Source organism: Macrobrachium nipponense, chromosome 32, assembly GCF_015104395.2.
Source record: "Macrobrachium nipponense isolate FS-2020 chromosome 32, ASM1510439v2, whole genome shotgun sequence".
NCBI classification, from domain to species: Eukaryota; Metazoa; Arthropoda; class Malacostraca; order Decapoda; family Palaemonidae; genus Macrobrachium; species Macrobrachium nipponense.
The window spans coordinates 8,008,646-8,021,104 of NC_061094.1; the positions used below are offsets into that span (position 1 = coordinate 8,008,646).

The window sequence follows — 12,459 nt, forward strand, 5'->3', positions numbered from 1 at the left end:
AATTTGTAGGGGTATTTTTGATAAAGATGATGATTATGTTGTGATAAGGAAGGTATAAAATCTATGAAAGGTATCATGTGATCACCTAATTCCACTGCCACTGTGCTTGGTAATCATGTAACAAAAGAATGGAATGCAGATGAGATGAAGTTTATAAACTATAAACTATAGAAGACAGAAAAGGCTATAGCAAACATTAGGTGAATTTGAGAAATTGTAAGGTTTTGGATGTAGAAAAAAATGGAGAAAAGCAGTAAAAACTGATGATGGACTTTTGATATTCATGCCGTGAAATGGCAGTGGTGTGAGGAGTTTTGAAATGCTTTGGGCTGACAAGGCTGTAGAATTTACCAACCAACTGCACATCCCCAAAACTACATTGCCCGACATGAACATCAAAGTCCACTATCAGATTTTCCTGCTATCCTCCCTAAACCAGTTAGCATAGAGAACGAATTGACCTTGAGATGCCCTGACATCGACTGAGGTGATGACGGACAAGTAGACAATACTGTAAATGTTTTGCCAACTCTCTGCCCTTTTGTGATAAATATGTACTTGTTCTCTCAACCACATTTCTCTATTTTTGTTTCATAGGAAAGATTCTGATGTCAGCTGTTGGTTTAGTCATGATTTGTGGGGTCTTCACTGTGCACATGAACACATCTTGGCTAGATTTATAACTTAATAATTTTTCAACTCCTGTCATTTTAATGGTGACAGCCAGCTTCTACATCTTGATCTAAAATTTCTTCATTGACTGTCTCTAACCTCTAAGTTTAATGTCTTTTGTGGGGTTAGGCCTTACTGCGCATCTCCCAATCTGATTTATAGCCTTTGGTTCCTTTGTAAACCAGTTCTGTTAGATTCACTTAGGAATCTTCATTCTAATTGACTAGTTTAAGGGATTCTCTCAGTATTCGTATTTCTCATTGAATTTGTGATATGGGCTAATATTTTTTAAAAAGTATTTCCAATGCAAACTCATCATTTGTATCAAGTGTTGCTCTTCCCAACACCATGATTGTTCACATTTGTAGATTTGACATGAGAAAATAAAGCTTGTACCTACTTCCAACCCTGGAATCTAGGAGCATGCTTGTTGTAGCTGGTAAGCTGGAAGAGAATATTTTTTTCAGGCATGTAGTGTTAAGGATTTGTGAAGACTATGAATGTTGGTTAATGTAAATGATGGGTATGTATAGTTTTGTGTCTAAAACTACACATTCTTGCCTTGATGGTGTCAGATGTCTAACGAATGTTGCCTGCCTTGGCAGTTTTTATGAATATACTAGGGATTACCAGGAACCAGTTTCAGCATTATATCTTTAACAATCCCAGTTCTTTAATTGTTTAATTTTGTGGAATTGGTCTAGAACCACCTTGACTTTAAGTAAAGTATAGGAAAATGTTGCTGATCTATGAGTCAGGCTTAATTATTATATGTGGACGGTTTGCAAGATCACATACCGAATTTTTTATTAGCCAGTTTCTAGAAAATTTTCCTCCTTTGGAAATATTTTCTTCTAGTTTTGTCGATTTTGTCTACAAATAGATAATTTCAATGGCTAAAATTATGCACTCAAGTTCCACTTTGTTGGCTTACTGGTTTGTTTCTGATTTGTTCATTCTGTACTGTATGCTGAAGGCATTTGTGTACAGTACTATTTCTTTAAGAGAAGTGTTCATTTCCGAGGTTCTGGGGGTGAAGTACGACTTCACAAGCCAGACATGTCATGAAAGTACGTAGTGTACCTTTCAAATGTTGCAGGATATTTCATCTTGTTGACAGAAAGATTGTACTAATATTAAGGATACATAATTTGATCTCTTCTCTTTCAACTCAACTGATCTGGTATTCTTGACACTTTTAGCAACCCTTTGTAGACTTCCTCTAAAAAAATTTTGTTCTTACTATAAACAAACTTCAGATTTCACTCAGGATGTTACTTGTTGCATGACTGATTAGCCTTTTAGAGAATTATGCTTGAAAGAATCTGGCCTCTCACTTGACAAACCAATTGCTTATCAAGTTTCATTAAAATAAGTTTATTTATTAAATTAATGCACCTTATTTGAGGAATCTGAAAGCAGCTTCCTTGTGGAAGAGACAATAACTAACAGTAGCAAGTAGACTTCTGAGAAAGAATCCAGCACAGGCCCTTGCCCAGATGTGAACTTCCAGTATAGTAAGGTGTTGAAGGGAATTAAAGACCTGATATGCCAAGATGAAAATGATAATGATGGAATCTTTTAATAAGGTCAAGTATTAAAAGGGTAATTATTGGTAGTTCTGATGATTTTGGAGTGAAAGTTAAGTGAACAAACCAGAAATATATTATACTGGAAAAAACTTGTCAAGGTTACTTCTAAGACTGTGTAACGGTTGGAATTTTGTTAGACCAGTATATTTGGAATCATAGTTAATTTGCGGTATATTGCCCTTCAAGTATTTTCTGACTAGCTTTCATATATTTGATGAGGAATATATGATGAAGGATTAAGTGAATTTAGCTTATGATAAAATCATGCTCAATTTATATTTATTTATTTGGCCAGCATACTTGCCAATCCCTGAAGAGTAAGAGGAAGCGAGTTACTTGTTGAACAAGGAAAAGATAATGGAACCTTACCTGTATAGTAGAGATGTGATTTACACTTGAGGTTATTGCAGTTTTGTAAATTTTTGGCAAATTTCAGTTGACACTTAAGGAACTGACTTTAATCAGCATTGAATGTAGCAAAGAAAAGGAACTGACTTTAATCAGCATTGAATGTAGCAAAGAAAATGGGCTTCATGCAGCCCTCACAAATAAAATTTAAAAACTGTTGACTTTATTGATCAGTAGGATATTCATATTCAAAGTAATAAGTTTGAAAAGAATTATGGAAAAAAGAACATTGAAAAATACTTTGTTTATATTTTGAAGTTTGTACATTTTATCTGTAGGGCCCTTTAAAAAATGCTAGAATCATAATGATGACAGTTCTAGCTTTTCAGTGTACCTATGAGTTTCTTTTAAGGAATTCATGTCACTGAAATTGTATTTCATAATGTATTATAGTGTCTCGACATATTATATGCTGGTTTTAGGAATATGACAAGATCAGTGTAAACAAAGGAACACTGTTGTAGGGTTATACGTATTCATTTGTTACTCTACTGGGAAGGAATATTTCCTGTATTTCTTCTTAAAAATAGTGTAATATCGAGAGAATATGTAGCTTGAACTCAAATGAATACACAATTTGAAGTGAACACCAAATTGATGGTGTTTGTTATCACTCAGGTAGCAAATTAATAATGAAATGCATGATAATCTTTTGCTTTCTTGTTTTATTCAAATGTTGAAAAAGCATTATACTAATCATTTTAATTTTGTTTTTAGCCCACCCTAGGGGCGTCTCATGTTTGAGTGACCCATTCAGAAAAGGTACTGGAATTTCTTGTACAAGTTTTTGCTTATTATTTTTGTTTGCACTCTCTTAAAACTTCACCTCCTATTTTCAGAAAGTATTCTGGTGTGTTGAAGCCTGTAAAAACTTGTCAGGTTCCTTTAAAGTTTGGTATGACACTAATTAAAACTGTTGTGATATATCTGTACTCTAAAAACTGAACTCTCTTGAATATTTTGTATAAATTTCATTAATGCTTTCAAAATATTGCTGTTCATGTGGAGAGCGAATGAAGGGTTTAACTGTGTATGATTTGTATCTAATCTATTGTCAAAATAAATTTGTAACTTCTATCAGTTTTGATTTAGGTGAACAATAGTGCATGTAGTAGTTTAATAGTGCTGTTTTTACACTTGCATGATTAACAGATTTGAATTCCCTTTCATTACTGAAGTATATTTGCAATACATTTTTATAAGTGTCCACATAAACAGTTTAATTTTCTTATTCTATACCTCTCTGTGCAGATTTGTATTTGCCAGATTTACCAGTGATGGGGGCAACAGAAACCAATTAGTATATCTAAATGTAAATATTCTTAACTTAGGTTAACCTGCCTAGTGCTGTGGATTTTTTCGTCATCCTGAAAATATCAGGAAGCTATCTGGGGGGCATTTTTCAAACGACATTTTCTGTCTCTAACTTTTGGAATTGGTGAAAAGATGGAATACACTCAGTGAGAGAGTTGAGATATATGCGATTCTTCATGTATGTCTCGGTTGAAAGCTTTTGAAGCAGTGCATGTTATATGCAAATGCCTCTGGTGGGTATTGTTACAAACCAGTGGTAGCTAGACATGAAGAGCAAGCATGTGCCATGCATAGGTAGATGGATAATCATCAAGTGATTTTGTATCACTAAATAAAGGCTTGGTTCACCTCCAAGATCATTTCTAATTGGTTCCACAATCACTTTTCTAAGGAGGTTAATTGTCATCAGACACAGGGCTTTGGAAATGTTAAACATTGGATGGAAGCTTTGCATTTTGTGGAAAATGACCTGCATATCCTACCAAAACCCAGTTGGTTAGTGATGAAGGTCATATTTGGGGTTTTTTCCTCCTAAATTGACTGCGATCAGTCAACCAATGGACCAATTTTTTCTTGTTACAATGAAATGTTTGAGGGAAGTTCCTGGACGAAGTGATGGTGGTACTCAAGGAGGAGGAGGAGAAGCAAGGCTTTGATATGCAGAAGAGAATCTTCGAAGATATTCACTGTAATCTGCCATTGACAACTTTGCAGATGCTTTGAAGGATGTCACTGCACATACCCCAGACCCTGGAGCATGCTTGGAACTGTATCGTGAATGAAAAAGAGGGCATGATTAACTTTCAAGGTTTTGATGTTGACGATGTTTGTATCCAACTCACCAAGGGAAGCTACTACAATGTTCCCAAGAATGATACATAGGAGTGGCTGGAGGATGATGGCAATCCTGGCTTCCAACTTTTGTCCCACATTGAGATAGCTGCTGCAGTTGGTGCTGGTGAGATGATGGAGAAAGCCCGTGAAGATGACAATGGCTATAAAGACAAGTCAGCATCATAACCATAACCAGAGTCTTAATGTAAGTACGTGGGAATGATCTTCTATATGTTTATCAAAATTACGGAGAATCCCAACATCAGACGTAATGCCTCCTCAAGGCAGATGGTGACTTTGAAGTATAAATAGCACAGAATGCATTGACAGTACTTTACAGAAAATAAAAACCAAGCTCACTCACTCTCTCTCACACCTGTGAATAATGACAAAACTGCTTAAGTGGGCTAGACTTGTAAAACTTACAAGGAGGCTTTACAAGTCCTCCCCCTCCTCATCTGTCTCCTGTCCTTTCAGGTGGTCATTAAGTAGCGCACTAATCAAAAGGGGTGTTGAGGTATGTAGAAGGTATTCTTCCCCCTTCAGGGTATTGTTCCATTCTTGCTCTAAGGTCTGCATGGTGACATCCTTACAAGCACCTGTTAAGTTGTAGATGGCAGATTTCAGCAAAATACTGTGGAAGATTCTCCAGAATCCGTTATCTCTGTGTATCCAAATCTTGCTCCTGCTTGTCCTCAAACACCACCAGCACCTCTTCCCAGGAACTTCCTCTGGTATAGCTATTTCACTGCGACAGTATCTATGTGGATCTTTGGTTATGTAAGTAAATTTGCACTAGAGGGCAAAAACATGATAACAATGCTAAGGTTTTGTTTTTGGTGAGAAACAGTCTCCTAACAAAAGTGGTTATGGAACTAATCAAGGTATGATCTTGGCAGTGAACCAAACCTTCGTTGAATGATGCCAAACCACTAGGAGACTATCCTTCAAGCCATGCAGGGCATAGGGTTGCTTCAATTGTGCAACAATGACTGGTTTGCAGCAGTGGCTACATAAGCATTTCCACATATCAGAAACACATTGGTTGGAAAGCTTTCAGCTGGATAAATTCTTTTTCTTATCAGCCAAGGTATTGTGGGCAAGGAGCGATGTAAAAAACCAGTTTTATCATCACTGTAGATTTGATTAAAAACAGGGCCTTACTTTTCATCAAGTCTTTTAATGTCTTCCAATATTCCTCCATTCCTTCCCCGGAAGCATCCAAAGCTTTGTCACGAGTCCTCTTTTTGGAAAGCTCATGTCGAACTTTGAGAAAAAACAGCCAGCCCATGTAGACCTACAAGCTTCGTAGCAGTAGCCTTCGGTTTGGCACCACGCACTTGAACCTTGGCTAACCTTTGCTCACAAAACCAGATTCCCAAAGTCTGTCATGTAGTACGTACCTCTTCAACTTGCCCATGGCATTCTTGATGTCCTGCTAGGCCCATGATAAAGGTCTTGGAGACCAACCTGCCTTGATCCTCTCGGCAATTTCTATAACTTTTCAAGGATCAGCACCTTCATAGCCCTCTTGAGGTGATGTTGGAGCCATACACAGAATACATAGCACAACACAGCGGGAAAACAGCATCAGCAAGAGGGGGGACACCCAAAAAAGCCACAAAATTGATATGTGATTACCAAGAAATCATATGAAACTGAACAAAGCAGTAGAGCATGCCTTGGAACTGGTGCATTTTCAACTTTACAGGCAGCCAGTGAGGTATGTAAACATCTGCGACATCATGATGCATCTGCATCAACCATCAAAGATTATAAACAAATCAGTGTTGTATGACGTCTTTGTTTTAGAGCCAATAGTAGTCACTGAAGCTCCTAATTGCACAAGTGCTCTCCTAGCCTCAAAACTTATAAATTTACTGTAGTCATGATATGTCTCTGAGCCACTTCAAGGCAATAAAAAAATAATGATTTTTATGATCTTGCTTTTGATCCAGTAACAATTGAAGCTCCCAAGCAGGCAAACCCTCCCTTCCCTCCCCATTCAGCTTTCCCAGTCTCCCCCCCCCAAACACAATTGCCCCAGTCTACCTCAATACCCCTTTTTTAGTGTGCTATATGAACTGTTACCAGTGTTACCATTGTTTTTTTTTCTGCCCGTGCAGTCTTGCAAAGTAAAAAAGGCGGATTTTTATTGTACATATTTATACTCATATATTTTTGAGTCCTGTGATTGTATGCAGATAATGTTGAGTTATGGATACTGCACATGTTGACGATCAAAGGAATGTTCATATGTCAAGGCCCTCTGCATCATGCAGCATTGGAGGTGGTGGTGATGATGAATGGATTAAGTGCCATTGATGATGTGTACATCATGAAGAAAAAACAAAGCTTGATTTGTTGAATGATAAAACAAATAGTAAGTAACTGAAAGAGATGAAACCCACAGCAGATTTATAGCAGTATCGGCATATAATGAAAAGTGTGAATGTTGTCATCCCCTATGAGTATTGAGCTTTCCTAATGGCTTCCTCGCCTGACCCAGTTCCCATCATTAGAGTGCAGTATTACATTTAACAAGAGATGTAATTTTTGTGACTACGTAAATTTCCATTGGCAGCAAAGGGATTGGACACAGCATTAAAAAAAATTTTGTCTGAATCCATATTTTCATTGGTTTTGTCACAACAAGTGCATTTTATGATGAAATTGATAAAAAAACCAGGAATTTGGGGATATTTCTCATAGAAAAATACTGCAAATAGGTAAATTTTCCATGAATAATGGGGTTGTATGTTCCAGAGAGAAATATGCGAGTCCCCGAATACGGAGTCCGTGAATACGGGGTTTTACTGTATTTAGTTAAAAGGATTTGCAAAACCCTAATGTATTAAATATAGAGTATTTTTTATTTGTATTAGAATACTGATTTGTCCAGCCACGTGATTACAAACGATTTTACAGATTTTTAGCTTGAGTAAAATTACGAGTGTTTATGTATGGCACATTCTTTCCAGTTGATTGGAAAATATCCATTTCCGCAAGAAGGAAAGTGGTGATGCACTGTATTTCCTCTTCCACAAAACTGCCGAATTTAGTAATAATTTTATAGTTTAAGCAGCAATTAAGTGAGGTTGGGTATGTTTAGTACGAATATGAGTTTTGGTGGGATAGGAAACAACATACTGTACTATATCAGAATTTAGCAGCAGAGTTAATCGTAGGAGATGAGTGGTCAACTATAAAATTTATAGTAACTTTTTTTTTTTTTTTTTTTTTTTTTTTTTTTTGTAAATTGGTGCTGCATCTGTGCAGCTTTTCCAGTGTCACTTGTTTACGTATAAAGCACCACATTTATGACTGCTATAAGGCTTTCAGAAACAAGTTACCATTTTTAGTCTCATAATTTCCATTCACTAAGGCAGGATTTTGTTTCATCAATAACTTTTTGTTTCTTGTGTAATTCAGGTTCTGATTTTTGTTTTACTCGTAATGAATCTGCATGAAATAGTACACACCCAGTTTAGAGAAGTACTTATGTATTTGAAACATTTATCAGCAACTCCATGCAGGGATTCACAAGCTTAAGTCAGATCATTGTACAGGCAGTCCCTGGCTTACGACGGGTTCGGCTTACGACGTTCCGAGGTTACAACGCTTTCCAATTATATTTATCAGACATTATTTCCAGGTTTACAATGCATGTTTCTGGGTTACAGCGCCTACAACGCTGATCTGGCAGAAAATTGATGACTTCAAAAATGGAAAATAATCAATACTTGAAGGTTTTTTTGATGAAAAATGCAATAAGAAAGCAGTTTACATAGTTTGTAATGCACCCAAAGCTTTAAAAGTAGGTTTTCTTAGGATTTGTTACTGTTTCGGCTTACGACGATTTTCGGCTTACAACGCATCTCAAGAACGGAACCCCCGTCGTAACCTGGGGACTGCCTGTAAATTAGAATTTAACAGAGGCCGCTTCATGTAGAGGTCTTGAATATTCAGTTGATTTTTCTCAATTGAATATCATAAAAGAAAATGCTTAAAATCTGAAGTAACTGGTATGTAACAGTATGCAGGCAGTCTGAACTGTATGGCTGATATCCAGCATCTCTTAGCACCCTAGTTTAACCTCATGCACTTATTCCCCATTGCCTCTTTCATTACATTACTGTCTGCTTTCATTGGTTTTATTTTGTATTTTCTGTCTTACTGTCTTGCATAGAGTTTCACACTTTGCAGAAGAGACAGGCTTGAAAAAATTCTCTAACATTATTTTGGTTAGCCTTATTTTCCAGACTGTGGTTTGTAATCTGCTGAGATTTTATATTTATGGTCTTTATCTCCTTTTTGTCACCTTGGATACTATATGCATAACTTTCTTTAGAAGATAATTGTATGATGTTTGCTTTTTTATTACGTGCTCTGATTAATCTCTCTAGATGATGATGTTGGCAGCTGAAGCAGCTTGATATGGATTAACACCTTGTGGTACCCCATCACTCTTGCCTCCTCCCCAAATGCCTTTTCCTTGCTGATGTAATCTGAATGCTGGTCATCCATTGTTTGTTTTAAGCTAAGAAAATCACAGCATATTATTCTGGAGAGGAGTTAGTTTTCGTATGCATACTTCTCCCTTTTACTGTTGCTCTCTTTCCTTCTTTTGATTATATTCGTACATCATATTCATAGAACATTAAGTGTTCATAATTGCACAGAATTGGTTAGAAATTTAAGGTTCCAGCCATGGCTTTTAAGTAGAACTGTTGCAACCAGTCAGATTGCATCATTTTTCTGGTTATTATTGCAAGATGGTATATCAATATTTTCTCATTGAAATTGGTCTTTTCCAAGAATTCTACAAAATGTTCATTATTTTTTCTATATTTTTTTCCCACATAGAAAAAGATTATTCTGGATAGGGGATGAGAATTTATGAAAAATTTAGAAAGAAAGAGGGAGGTACATATTGAACTTATGTTGTTGAGAAACCTGTGGCTGAAAGGTGTGTGAATATCTGGAATACGTGTATGTACACAGGATTGTAGACTGTGTAAATATAGGTATTGATTGTTGTGGAACAGCATCTGTTTAATTTGTTTAATAATTTTCTGATAGTTTTACTTATTTGTTCTTGTTTCCAACTAAATGAAGTTTTACTTAATACTTATTTTTGCTTCTCACTAAACGAAGAATTTTGTCATAACCCATCAATCCGATATTTTCCTAATTTGGCTGTATTGAACATCTATCAACCTACTGATAGAAAAAGAAGGGTACCCCAGTGGTGCATGTATCTCTTGTAACTGCAAGTAATTATCACTCGCTAACCTCATATTTTAGGTCTACAGTTTTAACAGCTCTGTCCAGAATTACCTATTCATTTTCAGGATAATTATAGTCCAACATTACTCTTAACTGTTTATCATAAATTTATTTCATTATACTTTTCACCCCTCCATTACTTTTTCATAAATATTTAATAGAAGGGGTAAGTGTATGTAAAGTAATAGCACAGTATAATTGGTATGTACATTACCTGTATAGGCAGTCCTTGCTTAGGTATCAGGAAGATACAACTGTAGAATCCAGGTAATCCAACCCTCACCACCTGAAACCTGTGTTGCTGCTGTATGTCAGAGTCCATTATTTGTGATCGAAAGTGAGAGGCTTGTCTCCAGAAGGGGAAGTCGGTAGCTAATCTGGATGATTTTATCATCCATGGGTCTACTCCTTTCTTCTGCCATTATATCCAAAATTCCTGCAGATAAGTTTCCATTAGGAAACACAGTCCAACTTCCTTCTGCCCCACTTACCAAGAGACTTGTAAGGTGGCTGAAAGGGCAAATCTTACCCCTTTGCTGGAGTTGAGCTACTCAGTATAGAAGAATAAGAAGTTCTGAAGATCATACTAAGAAGCTTTGCCATCTAGGTCCATGGCATGGTAGCAACCCTTGCCACTGACCTCTCCTGCTACTGGAGAGTTACTGCCTTGAAGATGAAGCCATACTGCTTAAGTAGATGATTGCTACCTTATCACTGTCAACATCAACATTTCTGAGAAATCTTGATGTCACAGAAAAACATATTCTCATCTAATAATAACTGTTGTATTTCTAAATTATGCTCTATAGCAGTTGTCTTGTTAGGCTAAAGATATGTCTGTTTACAGGCAGTTCCTGGTTAATGGGGGTTTGTGGGTGGTTCCATTCCCAGCCGAGAGCTGCTAACCAAAAATTGCTGATAACTGAAGATCGCTAATAATCAGGATGATAAATGGTATTTATGATGTCTTAAGGACCAGTAAACCACTTACTGACGCAAAAATCGCTTACTATCACTGAAAATCTGGTTAATGATGTCGTCGGAAACCTCAGGAGACTTTCAACCAATTGTGTGGAGGTTATCCTTTTAGGCTTTAAAGGTTGAGACTTTTCAGAAGGGGCAATCACAGCCATCACAGGATCTTTTAGGACTTAAACCAGCAACCTCTACTAGACCAAGTGAAGTTGTTTGGTAGTTGGTGCATTGATCCAGTTTGATTTCACTATGCCAATGATTGCAGATGTCCTTTTTCTTCAATGATGCAGGTATTTGAGATTTGTGGACCAGATGTGAGTTCTTCACTGGAGTTGAAAAGGCTCGTCTAACTTAATCTTTGGTTTATGAGTTTTACAAAACTCCATATGAGCCCCTATAGGGGACATCATTGTCTTTCTTTTGACATTAGCATCTTCAAGATGGTTCCATAATATTCATGCATTTCATAGAAGAACCACACATGGTAAAAGTTGGATACTGATGGGACTGTCATTTGCACCTAAATGACAAATAATCAGGATCACCATCCTTACCTTGTCTTCTACTGTCACAAGTAATGTGGAAGACCTTGTGCTTCATTAAGTGAGGGCAGTCTGTCCTACTTAAAAAGAACCGGGAATTACAAGGGTGACAATTCCACACTATTCCTCTGTACATGACAAAGATGAAAGCTGAGGTAGGTCAACCTATGAACCTTAAGTGGCATGGGTGAATTACACACTGTGCTTGCAAGCAGTTACAAATAAAGAACTTGTTCTAAAGGCATCCTTGTTCAGCAACTCTGGTCCTTACCTAAGTTGCAGTTATGGGAAAGATATGGTAGTTGGTTGGTGATGAAAAAAAAGTTAGCCCTTTTTTAGCAGAGAACTTAGTTTTTTCATGCAAACTCGTCAATCACACAAGATTTTTTCCAACCTCAATTGCAGCCTCATGAAATATGAGGAGAGTGAGTAGTGCATGCTGTGGTTACAGGTGGCACATAACTTTGTTGGACTATTGTTTTCCCGTTTTCTGTCAGACGGACTGTAAATGTTAAAAAATGTGTGAATTTTTTGTTTTTAATGGGAAAAACTACTCGTGTTAAAAACTAATTTCCAAGGAACTTTTGACATGTCGGATGTATTGTGTAGCTTGGGATATTTGGCAAACCATTCTTTGGTTGAATCATTCTCGCTTCAGTCTTGGTATTCATTTAGGATCTAATTTTTGTTTGTATTTATATGCTTTGACAGTATTGTTACTGGTACCTGTTGTAGCATAACTCATAATCTAAGCACTAAATGAAAAGAATTTGGGTTTTTTGAACATTTAAAACCTTATAGATGGAATTTTAATGTTTAGTCACTATGACCCA

At 36.6% G+C, this 12,459-nt stretch overlaps 1 protein-coding gene across 10 annotated transcripts in view; it reads left to right on the plus strand.

Annotated features, from left to right (window-relative positions):
* LOC135207203 (differentially expressed in FDCP 8 homolog A-like) overlaps window positions 1-12,459 on the plus strand; it is a 227,670-nt gene that overhangs the window by 111,684 nt on the left and 103,527 nt on the right. For 8 of the 10 annotated variants that reach the window (XR_010312928.1, XM_064238792.1, XM_064238800.1 and 5 more), the window contains one exon: window positions 3,390-3,434. The exons of the other annotated variants lie outside the window; for them this stretch is intronic. Coding sequence is in view for 7 of the 8 variants with exons in the window: in XM_064238792.1 (XP_064094862.1) it covers window positions 3,390-3,434 (45 nt within the window). In the remaining variant the exon portion in view is untranslated. The remainder of the gene's footprint in view (window positions 1-3,389; window positions 3,435-12,459) is intronic. 10 annotated transcript variants of the gene reach the window in all.